At 35.7% G+C, this 13,858-nt stretch overlaps 1 protein-coding gene across 1 annotated transcript in view; it reads left to right on the forward strand.

Annotated features, from left to right (window-relative positions):
* DSC1 (desmocollin 1) overlaps nucleotides 1-13,858 on the forward strand; it is a 31,300-nt gene that overhangs the window by 4,729 nt on the left and 12,713 nt on the right. The window contains exons 3-8 of the mRNA XM_006150577.2: nucleotides 45-247; nucleotides 1,440-1,559; nucleotides 2,745-2,900; nucleotides 9,018-9,162; nucleotides 12,094-12,260; nucleotides 13,390-13,524. Of these exons, the coding sequence (XP_006150639.1) occupies nucleotides 45-247; nucleotides 1,440-1,559; nucleotides 2,745-2,900; nucleotides 9,018-9,162; nucleotides 12,094-12,260; nucleotides 13,390-13,524 (926 nt within the window). The remainder of the gene's footprint in view (nucleotides 1-44; nucleotides 248-1,439; nucleotides 1,560-2,744; nucleotides 2,901-9,017; nucleotides 9,163-12,093; nucleotides 12,261-13,389; nucleotides 13,525-13,858) is intronic.

Below are 13,858 nucleotides of genomic sequence, written 5' to 3' on the forward strand. Positions count from 1 at the left end.
TCCTGCTTCACCTGACAAATTGCTGTGACATTTCTTCCTTGCAGTGAATCTGGAAGAGTGTCTCCAGTCAGCCAGCCTAATCCTGTCAAGTGACCCTGCTTTCAGAATTTTAGAAGATGGCTCAATTTATACAACACAAGACCTCATTTTGTCTTCTGGAAGGAAGAGCTTTTCCATTTTCCTCTCAGAAAGTCAGAGCAAGGAACAAAAGGAGATAGAAATTACACTGTCAACAAGGAAAAACAAGGTATAATAGTCAAGGGCGTTAAGTAGCCTGGCATATTACTCTGCTTATGGGAGCCCTTCATTTCACGTATGTCTTTTCCACTTAAAAAAGTAATGTAAGTAATGTCTCCGCTGTTAAGGAGTGGTCGAGGTAATTATAAAATTGCATAAAAATGATCAACTTTGTCAACAGGGAGCAAAGTCAGCATATCAAAGGTTTCAGATAGTGTTTGAGGCGTGGCAATAAGAACAACCAACCTGAAGAACATGGGTGAGGCAGGGGCGGGTCTACAACTTAGGGAAAAGTGAGTAGGGCCAGATATGCAGCACTCCACCCTGAGTGGCTTTCTGCCTTCTGACTGTGGGCTTGAGTGTGTCTTTGAAGAGAAGAGATGATCTAAACTTAATTTGAGCTTAATGGGAATGTTCTACAGGGTCCCTCTCTTCAGAGAGGAGTGTGGTGGGCCCATAGAATTGGTTTGAGTGTTTTGAGTATGGGCGTATTTTCTTGGTGCAGTGAGTCGTGATCAGTTCAGGAAGTGAGAAGAGAAACATTGCTGGGAATTCACATCTCATTTTAAGCAAACTCAGAGCAATGAATTTGGTTTTTACAAAATCATGTATTGATAAGCAATTCCATTTATAAGTTTTCCCAGCCAAAGTCTTTTTCTTTACAGTAACTCTTCTTCACTGACTTTAGAACATGTTTTAGGTTTACAAAACACTATTTTATAACCATATTGTAAAGCTTCTTCTCTACATTATATAAAATAAAACATATTTGAACAGATGTTGGCTTGTGTCTTTATGTAGGTATATAAATGTATGCACTGTGTTGAGGGTTTTAACAATTATTTTTGTTGAATCGCTCCTAGGGAAATAAAGCCAATTCTTAAATATTTGTTAGATTATTTTCAGAGGGATCTATAGCTTATCTGGTGGCATCTCTCCTAATGCCCTATACATTTCTGCCTGGTTATAACTGGTTAAATTAGGACATAGATAGAACTGGAGAATAGAATGCCTTCTGAATTCTTATTGTGTATGTCTATATGTCTTGTTACTAAGAAATAGAAATGCTATAGAGATTACCCATGATCTTATTATGTATAATCTTATTTATTCCCTCCACGTTAATACATTATCTGAAAAAAAAAATCACTGTTCTGAGAACAATATGCAATGCCTATTTCTTTGTTCCTTCTCAAATGTAGGTTATTAAGAAGAGACATACTAAAGACACAGTCCTCAAGCGCAGCAAGAGACGATGGGCCCCTATCCCATGCTCGCTGATGGAGAACTCACTAGGTCCATTCCCACAACATGTTCAGCAGGTACATTTCTTTCTATTTGGTTTCGTATGTATTAGAGTATTTTGCTGTTCAATCTTCCCATTGAATTGTACAGTGTATCAAAACAAGACTCTACACTAGTGGTATTAATAAGGATCATTTTTATTCACCAGAGCTAAGATTGCATAGAAATTATGCAGTCTATTTTAATGCTTTTTTCCAGAAATCATATTTGGATGTTTATTGGGTCATCAGAAAAGTCATGATTTCTATGCATTTTTGCATAGAAAAACAAAGAAAAATGCATCATGACTTTTCTGATGACCCAACAGAAACAAGTTTGTATTTTGAGTTTTTGATGCCTTTGGTTTATGTTCAAAGGCTCAGAGGCCATGCCTACAGGTTTTGCTCAACTCTCACTTAAAATAACACCTAGCCTTCAATAAAATGACCAGTATTTCCATTTTCCAAGTAAGGGTGTCTCATTGCCACACAGCTAGATGCAAATATAGAACACTAGGAAATTATGCAATTCTCAAGGCAAGAAAGTTGCATTGTTTCTTCTAAAACCTGCACCATTTTCCATACCAAATAATCTCAAATTATTGAAACTCTTCTTTCTTTCTTTTTTTTTTGAAGAGGTTCTTGCTATAGGGCGCATGCACTCGCCACACAGACAGAGACAGAGAGATAGAAAGTGAGAAATCATCCCCCATGGGGGATGGCCACACCGCAATCCCTTCTCCTCCATTCTCTTCTTGGGATCATGGGCATGCACGCACACGCGCCCAGTTTGAGTTTAAGCCACCGGGTCTGAGACTCAAACTGCAGTCGACTACATGGGAGTCCAGTGACATAGCCATTACACTAACTGCTGGTCCCATCAAATTATTGAAACTCTTCTTATACTTCGCATAAAATAAAGAATACATTCATAGGAATTATAAAAGTATATTTCTGGGCAAGTTTTAGAAATATGCACATAACAAAAGAATTTGGGATCAAATAAGTGACCAAGGAAGGTTTTCAACATTGCAGAATTCAAATAGGAATTTGAAAAACATGGGAGACAGTGGGGTGGATGAACAGAAGAAAGGAAAGCTAAGAGAACAGAAAAGAAAGCAAGTGATAAAAAAAAAACTGTTATGAGAGCTTAGGGTGAAGATATTTATCATGATTTATTATGACATTTTTGTTCTGCTTTTAATTTGTCACTTATTATTGTAGATCCAATCTGATGCTGCCCAGAATTACACCATCTTGTACTCCATAAGTGGGCCAGGAGTGGACAAAGAACCTTTTAATTTGTTCTTCATAGAGAAAGACACTGGAGATATCTATTGTACACGAAGCATTGACCGTGAGCAATATCAAGAATTTCCGGTAGAATTACTGAAATATTCATTCTAAATTCTGTGTTTACTATTGATTTGTTAATATTTTAAATTGTGCTTATTTACATATTATAACAATTGAGTATTTTATTTAATGGTTTAAATATTCTTAATATTGAATGTAAATTTCAAATGTCTTTTTTCTTTTAATTCAAATTTGCCAGAGAGTGTATAAACTCACAGGAGAGAGAGAGAGAGAGAGAGAGAGACAGAGAAAGAGAAAGTGAGAGAAAGAGAAAGTGAGAAGGCGTCCCAATGAGGTGTGCTCATGCTGCAATCCCATCTCCTCCATCTCTCCCTCCTTGAGGATTTCAACTAAGCCTGTATGTGTGTCTGATGTGTTTTTCAAGCTATACAGTCTGTGATTCGAACCTTGTAACATCCAGCTTTCTTCACTACCAGGCCATGCACTGGCACTAAAGGGCACATTTCTATTGGTGCCAATGTTAAACAGAGATATGGCATATAATAAAGGAAGTAAAGGGGTAAAGGTATGAAAAATATAATGACACAATTTGAAAGATTTCAATCTGCAGAATCCTGGAAAAACAATCAACAGTTTTACTGAGTTCAAATAAAATAGTTCATTTATTCTCAGTTGAGGCTATCCATGCAAAAATCATATGAGAACTAAATGAAATAAAATACTGATACTAAACTGATACCTAAAATTCTGATCTGATTACTCTGGCATGAGGCCCAGTCATCATAGTGTTTCTACGTATCAGGGTTGGATCCACTGCCTTCATCCTTGCATGGCATTATCTTCTTCTTCCTCTTTTTTTTTTTTCCCCCCTCTTTTTCATTCTTCCCAAGCAACAAGATCCTCGAGTGGTATTTAGCAATCCAAAACAAATTTACCAATCATCTCATTTTATCCTGCCCAAAGACCAAATCAGAACTTTTCTGAAAATTAAATCCTTTCTTTTTCTGTTTCAAATTTCACGTATCTCTTTCATTTTCTAGAGGATAACTTGACGTATAAGAGAAAATCTCAATAGGTTTTTAGAATAATGCTGGATGAAAGCTACTAAGTGTTTGTTGTCTCAAATTATAAAATATTTTAATAAAGAAAATCTTAACTAAAGAAAAATATGAAAGAGACACTTGTACTTGGGCAGACCTCAGTGTAATATCTTAGTATATAGCTGAAAGACGAGTCAGAATTAGTGACCACAAAAGGTATTTAGGAAAGAAGTTAACAGTACAGGCAGGGAGGAGCTGTTAATTTAATTCAGGCAGGTGCATTAGTAATAAATAGAAAGGAATCAGTAATAACAACGACAAAACAACCCCTAGCATAGTGTAGTGTGAACCTAAGGAAGAGTGTTAAATGAGAAGCCAGAGAGCTTGGTAAAGATTAGCATGTAAATGATCTTCTAGTTCATACTAGGAATACTGGACCCCAGCCTAAGGCTGACCAACCACCAAAGACTCTGTATTATATTGGCTTTTTAAAAAACAATTTGCATTTTTCATTCTAGATAGTTCATAATTAAATACAGTGGTGGGATTATAGTGACATCTTTTATTTACAGTTTTAAGTTCTTTCCCAATTTCTTTAGACTAAACATATTTTCTCCTAATAATAAAAAACTGTTACTTTAAAAAGTTTATACAAGCTGTTACGGAACAGGTAAGTACCATGGTGATCATTTTGATCTTTCTATTTATAAGCAAAGAAGAATAAAACTTAATACTAGAGTAGAAAAAAAAAAAGAAACTGCCTACTCTGTAGGTTGCAAAATACATTCTATTCTACTGGGGGATCATTTGACAGGATCCTGTTTGCCAACCTGCTGCCTGTCTTCTCTTCTTTTTGTTATCATGTCAGAAGGAAGGGGCGAAAATAGTTTAAAATGAAGAATATGCTACTTTGTTACTTTGAACATTTTTTAAAGGACAGATATATAAAAGAATTTGGAATTTATGCTCAAAGTTAGGCTTCAGAATAATTTCCCCTTTGGAATTACCATTTCTCTTGTTCCCATGAACATGGTTAATATTGAATGGGCATTAAGAAACACTACTTGCAAATTAGTAAAATTTATTAAGTGAGAAATAAGTCAATACGCTGTAAATTATAAAAGCACTTATAATAGGATAGAATAGAACTCTTCTCTGCCAATGGAGAAGTTAAAATTAAAGCGATCTCTTTAAATTAACAATCCATCAAATCAAATTCCACTTTTTAAAATATATTCTTTTTATATACTGGATGGTAGATCCTAAGTATCTAGTCCTTTTACTTGTAACCTCAGACACATCACAATCTCCAAGACATGTTTGCTTCTCTGTTCACGACCTGCTGAAAGCTATCTTACCTATCTCAGAGCAATTGTAACTATTAACACCATAATTGTGGTGATATCATTATGTAAATTGTGAAGTTCTTTTTATTTTTTAATTGCCAAAGAGTATGTATACTTGCTAAAGAGAGATAGAGACATAAAGACACAGAGAGAGAGAGAAAGCACCCCCAATGGACCACAGTCACTCTGTAATCCTTTTTCCATTTCTCCTTTTTGTCTGGATTTTGAGCACACGCTCATGTCCTCCCAGTATGTTTTCCGAGTTACCAAGGTTGGGAATCATACTGCAGTCAACCATATGGGATCAGGCTCCCTCAACCATCAGGCGACAGGATTGTTCTGTAAAGCTCTTTGAAGATTCTCTAATAGTAGGTCAAACAATAAACATGCTCCAGAATTTTGTCCTCAAACCTGGAGAGTTTGATAGGATTTCCGAACTGTTTGCTTTTATGTAACCTCTATACATGTTAAGGATTAATAATAGGTAATTATTATTTGAAATAAATTAATTTCTGTGATTTCTGAGAATAGCAGCTGTGGAGGGTAATTCAATGTATATCCTCATACTTCTGTTGTCTCTGTGGTCCCATGTCGAATTGCATACGTTTGGTTTGTGAAGATTTTCTTGGTTTGTGAGATTTTTCTTGAGTGAATCATTCCATTATTGCATTTTGGGGAGTTTGACGTAAACCATTAAATTCGTCCGATCTTACAGGAATTCATACAAGACCATCTTGCCAAGATTTTCAGAGAATAGTTGTTTAAGACAAGAGTTTTTCAGCAATTCCAAATTATTCTATGAAAGAAAGCAGTTGCAAACACTTCCTCATTGAGCGCTGGGAAGAATATGTATCTTCGGAAAAAAATCAGTTTCAATTTGGTCATTTCTTATTTATTTGCCCTAAAGCATACTACCTTGTAACACTTATTTTCTTTCTCAATCATACTTGTAGAAAGACAATAGGCATCCAAAGAACATGCTATTTCATGCTCTTTCCCCCACCATCTTTGGTGGTGGTGTTCCACTCATCTGCCCAGTCTATACTGGACTCCTCTCACCACAATGCCAAACTCCAGTCCCACCTCCTGTTGGCAGCTTTTTTTGTATTTTCTCAAAGATGGTAGCAATTTCAGCAAAATATAGTATGGAAGAGCTGAAAGAGATGATGTTCCTCAAGCTAGAGAAGAATTAGAAGGTGGGAGGCTATCACAATATCACACATGTGACAATGGAATAACACACTTCTAGTTCCACTAATATTATGATGAATAATATTCATTATTGTTCTCATTACAACAGTTAACTATATTATTGCTTTTATATTGAATAATGGGAACCAGATTGCAAAACCATTACTTTTATTAAGTTTTCTGAAACTATTGTTTTAACTACTAAATAAGACAAAACCTGTCATGGATTAGTCTGTTATAAAAACATAAGTGGATTTTCCTAGAAAGGTAGAGTACGCTATAATGTTTAGCTTCATTTCTAATTTAGATCATTCTGTTTACAATAATGATTTCATTTTTATTTATTTTGGAGATATTTGCACAATTATTAGTTAAAAAATAAGACTAGAATCATAACTGAAACAAAATCACCCTATCTGAATCAGTACAATGTTACATAATATTTATTCGTGGTCAAATATAAAAGAATATTTTTTGAAGCTACAAGTGATTATGTAACAGGAAGCAGAGGATCTTCAAAACTAGCCAAAAATAAATTATAGTAGTATATACTTAGATTAGATAGGGAGACATCTTAATGCATTGTGATGAGGTAGAATGATTCATTGCAAGAGATGGAATAGAATCTTTATGACAATGTTTACAGAAAGCACACTTAAGCAGTAGTTTGTTTTCATGAGAGGGTAAGTAGGGTATAACTGAATATGAAAACCTCCTATTTACTAGAGTCTTACCCAAGTTAGGTATTGTGTTACTATAGTAAGTGTCTCAAAGACATAAGTATCAGTAAGTCTCTGGCTTCATGCCTATAAACAATTATAATCCAATAGAAATAGAAATTAATTTATAGTATTCTCTAGTCAAAAATCTTAAAATGGCTTATTTAAAAAAATGTTTGAATCTTCATGGAAGAAAAGAATGGTATGATTAAGAAGGCTTCATATTGGGACATTTGAATATGCTGTCACCTCTAGTGGTGTTGAAAATGGTGGTGATGATGGTGGTGGCAGTCAAGGTTACGAAGATGGTGGAAATGTTGATGATACATTCTTGAATTTCACTCCTGATTTGGGAATTTCTTGAGAAATGAGATGCAAAGTCTAGGCTGATAAAAATCAAAATATATGTTTTCTAACTATGAAAGCCCACATGGCATTGTTTGAGAAAAAGACAATAAGGGGACAAAGAGAACTTGATGGTTATCTTAGTATTTCCATTCCAGAGGCTGGAGTGTAAATTCTTCCCCTTCCAGGTTAGCATGAAGGTAAAGGTGAAATGTTGCCTTTCAACACAATAGTCAGAATTCTGTAGTTTCTTTAGAAAGAGTCTCATTATAGAGTATCATGATTAAAATTGTTCTTTATAAATATGAAATCTGAACTCTGAGTGCCACATAGATCGGAGAAGGGACGGTAAGCTAAGACAATTGTAGAAACATTGGTAAGACAGTATCTATAAATTTAGAGTCATATGAGGGTGATGGCAGTAGGAATAAAAAAGGGAAAATGGATGATAGAGGCAATGCTATAATCTCTGTAACTTGATAGCTAACTGATAAGTCTAATAAGATGAGGGAAGAGTTCAATACATGAAATTTCAATCTTTTTAGAAATGATCGACATAGGGATATCAGGAAGAGCTAGTTGTGGTGAAGAACTGAGCTAACATCAAGTTCACTTTGGTCAGGGTTAGTTGACCCTATTAGTGAAGAAAATTTCTTTAATTGAACAACTGTTTACCACATAAGGACTGTGTAGAAGTCATTTGTAGAAGCCATGTCATTTCTGTTTAAATGGAAAGGACATTAAATCCTGGCAGTTGGGGTTAAGGTATATCATTTTGAGGGACCAGCAGCTGGCATAATGGCTATGTTGCTGGATTCCCATGTAGTCTACTGTAGTTCGAGTCCTGGACCCGGCGGCTTCAACTCACGCTGGGAACGTGTGCGTGTGTGCCTACAATCCCAAGAGGAGAATGGAGAAGAAGAGATTGCGGCATGGTCATCCTCCCTGTGTGTGTGTGGGATAATTTCTTGCTTTCTGTCGCTCTGTTTCTATCTTTCTGGGAAGCGCACTCACCCTATAGTAAAAACCTCTAAAAAAAAAGGATATATCATTTTGAGATGGAGTTTGTGATATGAGTATGCTTTTATTAGCATTTTTATTATACAGAAATACATATTTATGGGGCCAACTATGGCATGGTGGTTAAAGAGGCTGAAACCCACGTGGCCAAATGCACAGTTCGAGTCCTAGACCTGGTGGTTTGAAAAACACACTGTGTGTGTGTGTGTGTGTGTGTGTGTGTGTGTGTGTGTGTGCCCAAAATCCTGACAAGAGAGAGAAATGGAGGAGAAGGGATTAGGTCAGGACCGTGCCCCATGAAGAATGTTTTATCTTTCCTACTCTCTCTCTCTCTCTCAGGCAATGCATGTGCCCTCTGGCAAAATTGAAAAAACGAAGGAAATAAATATATGTTTATGATAGGCAAATGAGAAAATACTGGCACTAAGAGAAAAGAATAGAAAAAAGCAATGTTAGTCTTAATTCTTTTGTGTAATTGGAAGTTGGAGAACAAGGTGATGTTGCTTCTCTCCTTTGCAGATATATGGCTATGCAACGACCCCAGATGGCTATGCACCAGAGTATCCACTCCCCTTGGTATTCAAAGTTGAAGATGATAATGATAATGCTCCATATTTTGAAAACAAAGTGACTATCTTTAGTGTGCCGGAAAATTGCCGAACTGGTAAGTGGACATTTAGAATGGCATGTTAAGGTTATTTGACACTGGAACCAGCAGATGGCATAATGGTTACATTACTGACTCCAACATGGCTGATCGTGGTTCGATTCCTGGACCCAGTGGCTTCAAACTCGTGCCCAAAATCCCAAGAGGAGAATGGAGGAGAAGAGATTGCAGCATGGCCTTCCCTCCGGGAGGGAAGTGGGTGGTAATTTCTCACTTTTTGTCTCTCTATCTCTCTCTGTTTTTCTGGTGAGAACATGGACCTATAGAAAAATCTCTCTTAAAAAAAAGATTACTTGACACGTGGGCCAACAGATGGCGTAAAAGTTATAAAAAAGAAAAGAAAAGAAAAGGAAAAAAACTCTATAAAAAGATTATTTGACACTTAGTCAATGTTATGATTACAAAGATTTAATTTTATCATTGTCTTTTATGCTTTATTTTTGTCATTTCTGATTACATATTTATTTTGCTCATTAGAAACTTATAGTATGTGACAACACTACTGGGTATTAAATTACTCTGACAAAATTTTAATTCCATGAAATAAAATTTTATCATGGATTTGTAATTATGGAAGTACTTAATTGACTCATTCTATCTAGGGTGGGGCTGTTGTTGAAGTTGCTGACTGATTTACATATGCATGCTTTAAAAGTCTGTAGTGAAGGGATTACTGCTTGGTTTTCCCAGTGGGAGAAGTCACTTGCTCAGTATAAAAGGAACTAGCCAGGAATTTGAAGAGGATATGGCAAGGGATTTAAGAGTGGGTCAAGAAATCATTTTTTCTTTTAGCAAAGCAAGAAGTTTTTTGTTTTTTTTTTCATTTATGCATTCATGAATTTTTTTTGTTGTTGTTGTTATCTTTTACCTAAGGATATTAGAAAAGTTTAGGAAATATTCCCTTCCCCTCTAAATGCTCCAAAGAGAGGTGTCACAAAAAAGTAGATATAACAAAGTGTTTTGCATAGTACCAAGGGTTTTTTTGTTTGTTTTTTGCTGAAGGGCATGCATGCTCACCAGAGAGAGAGAGATGCTGAAAGGCATGCATGCTCACCAGAGAGAGAGAAGATAGAAAATGAAAGCAAGCATTTCCCAATGAGGAGAGGTCACATTTCAATCCCTTTTCTTCCGTTTCTCCATCCTGTGTCCTATCCTGATTTTGGACACATGTGTACATGTGCCCAGCATGTACTTCAAGTCTCTGGGGCCAGGACTTAAACCATGGTTTACCATGTGGGAATCAGATCCCTTAACTACTAGGCCATGGAGCCAACTAATGAATTTTTCTTCTTAACACACATTAGAAATGCAAAGGGATTGACTTTTCTAGGCTATATATTTTATTAAACTCTTATAATAGCAGTATATGTAAAATATAAATCATATTTCTGTGAATTTTTTGATTAAATACTATTGAATATTAGTTTTCATTTTAGCCTAAACTTGTAACTAGTGTCTAGTATGATGGCAATTTTAGAAAAACACCAGATTTTTGCTTCAATTAAATTTGTCATTAACACTTTAAATACTATTATGTAGAATATTTAAAAATGCTTGACTTTACATGATATACTATGCTAAATTTTTAGTCATAAAATCATACACTTTTCTTTCTTTCTTTCTTTTTTCTTTCTTCTTTCTTTCTTTCTTTCTTCTTTCTTTTGGGAGAGGATTTTTCTATAGAGCATATGTGCTCACCAGAAAGACAGAAAGAGAGACAGAAAGCAAGAAATCACCCCCCAGGGGGGATGGCCACACCACAGTCCCTTCTCCTCCATTCTCCTCTTGGGATCTTGGGCATGCACGCACGTGCGCCTAGCGTGAGTTTAAGCCACCGGGTCCGGGACTTGAACCATGGTCAACTACATGGGAGTCCAGCAGCATAGCCATTACATCATCTACTGGTCCAGAGATCATACACTTTTCAAAGGCAAACATTTTTGTGCTTTTCTTTGCTATGCACATATAGAAGGTAGCAAGTTGATTAACTAATTAGTTAAACTGCTCCACTATATGTCTGACTGTACAAGAGACTAATGCTTTTCATATTCTCAGTGTTTATCATTTACATATGTGACACAGGTGTACTTCTAAAACAACACGTAATTTGAATCTTTACAAAGTTTCAATGCATTTTCAAGTACTCAGAGATTTATCATGGCATAGTACTGCTGCTCTGATTTATAATAATCCATTCATTGCTTTTTAAACTGTATTTTCCAAATTAATTTTTTAAAAATGAAATCAGTTTGATCATTTGTGTAGCTAAGATTGTGACCTAGGCTGCCAAGGAGCTTGATAAGACTATCTAGTTTACTAAATAAATTTGTAAGAAATGTCATTAGTGCTCCTCCATTCTGCTTCCAGGTACACATGTTTAAAAGTACTGCTCTGTCAACAATAGTGGATTGTTAAAGCAACATTTATAATATTCAAATATCTAGGCCATGAAACCTGTCCAGTGACACCAAGTCTAGTGCACAATGTTTGTGTCTTGCTTATATTAATAATTACATATATGTATTAGTAATTCAGCACATCTATTAAAATGGAGCATAAAATCTTTATCATGTATAACCTTCGGAAAAACAAAGTATACAGAGAAGCTATTATCCAAAAATGGTCCTTGAACCGGGAATTGAGTTGGAGAAAAGATTTTGAGAATCACTGTTCCCAAGAGTAGGGAGGGAACTCTTCTGTTTTGTGTAGAATACAAAACAAGTTATGCACACAGCTACCTGGCTGAAGTCGCCAGAAAGGGGAGGCTTGGAGAAGTTTTGAACACTTGCACACTTTTCAACCTATTGTAAAACTGATCTACTTGTGGTTTTTGAAAGAATTTTCAATAGCAATTCCTTGATTTTTATTTTGTTTCTAATTCAATTATGCAGAAATTTTAAAGTTTCCACAATATTTTTTATTTAACAGGAACTTCAGTGGGCCAAGTGACTGCTATAGACCTTGATGAACCTGAAACTCTACATACTCGTCTGAGATATAAAATCTTACAGCAAATCCCAGATCATCCAAAGCATTTTTCCGTACATCCTGATACAGGTGTCATCACCACGACAACGCCAATACTAGATAGAGAAGTAATGATTTCACTCATTAATTTTCCAGTCATTAAGCTATATTTAAACTGATAATGAGCTCTGGAAGAGAAGTTATAGTAAGGTCCCTGTGGGCTGGTGTCCAGGCATCCTTCTTTAGGGTTTGGTTAGGACTTCTCTGTAGACTTCTTTTGTCCCTACAGAGATTTTAGGAAAATACAAGGTATTAGAAAAGGTCTTATTTAAGGTCATTGACTTGATTTCATCTCTTGATGCTAAAATTCCTTTATATTTCTTTTATTTCACTTTTGTCTTATAAAAACAAGTTTATTTGACTTCCATGTATAATTTTTTAAACTAATGTTTTATTTGATAAGGCAGTTTAAGGTTCACAGAAAAATTGTGAAGAAAGTACAGAGGGTTCCTATATATCCCCTCACTCCGAACAGCCTCCCTTACATAAATATCCTTCACAAGAGTGGTGTATTTGTTTACAATCAGTGATCTCACATTGATACCTTAAGTCAACAGATTACATTAGGGTTCACTTTTGGTGCTGTATGTTCTATGGGTTTGGACAAATACCTATAGAATGTACCTATCCCAATGTATCCATTGTGATAGTATACAGAGCAGTATCATGCCATAAAGTCCTCTGTTCTCGCCTTCCTCATGCCTTCCTCCTCCTTAACCATTGATTTCCTTTCTGGAAACCATTGATCTTTTTATTGTCTCCATAGTTGTATCTTTTCCAGAATGTCATATAGTTGGAGTTACATAGCATATAGCCTTTTCATATGGCCCTTTTCATTAAGTATTAGGCATTTAAATTTCCTCCATGTCTTTTCATGGCTTGATAGCTAATCTTTGTTAGTCTTGAATAATATTCTACTGTCTGAATATATCAGTTTATAATCTACTGAAAGGCACAGTAACTGCTTTCAAGTTTTGATGATTATGAATGAAAACCCTTTTAAACCCTTTTAAACTTTAAAACTTCCCATTGCACTTACTGCCCAATGTCTTGTTCTGTATTTGTACTTACGATATTTTTTAAAAAATTGTATTTTAAAAATATTTATAAAATAATCACAGCCTGAACAGTGGCAATCAGAATTACAAATTACGGGGAATAAAAGTGTTCATTCGTGCACCTATTTCTTTTTTTCAGAAATGTGACACTTACCAGTTAATAATGGAAGTACGAGACATGGGGGGCCAGCCTTTTGGTTTATTTAATACAGGGACAATTACTATTTCACTCGAGGATGAAAATGACAATTCACCGTATTTTACAGAAACTTCTGTGAGTACATTTCTGCATTCATATATCTAGATTGATTTACTTATTCAAGAGACAAGTCTAAAATTTAATAGCTCTATTAGATCACACATTTTGGTTTAGTCACCACTTATAGATTACATAGAAAGAAAAATATGAGGGCCAGCAGATGGTATAGCAGTTATATTGCTGGACTCCCACATGGCTGACCATGGTTCAAGCTCCAGACCCAGTGGCTTGAAAAATCACACTGGACATGTGTGTGTGAGTGCCCAAGATCCTAGGAGGAGAATGGAGGAGAAGGGATTGCTGCATGGTCATTCCCCCTGGGGGGTGATTTCTCACTTTCCATCTCACT

Source organism: Tupaia chinensis, unplaced genomic scaffold, assembly GCF_000334495.1.
Source record: "Tupaia chinensis unplaced genomic scaffold, TupChi_1.0 Scaffold000290_1, whole genome shotgun sequence".
NCBI classification, from domain to species: Eukaryota; Metazoa; Chordata; class Mammalia; order Scandentia; family Tupaiidae; genus Tupaia; species Tupaia belangeri.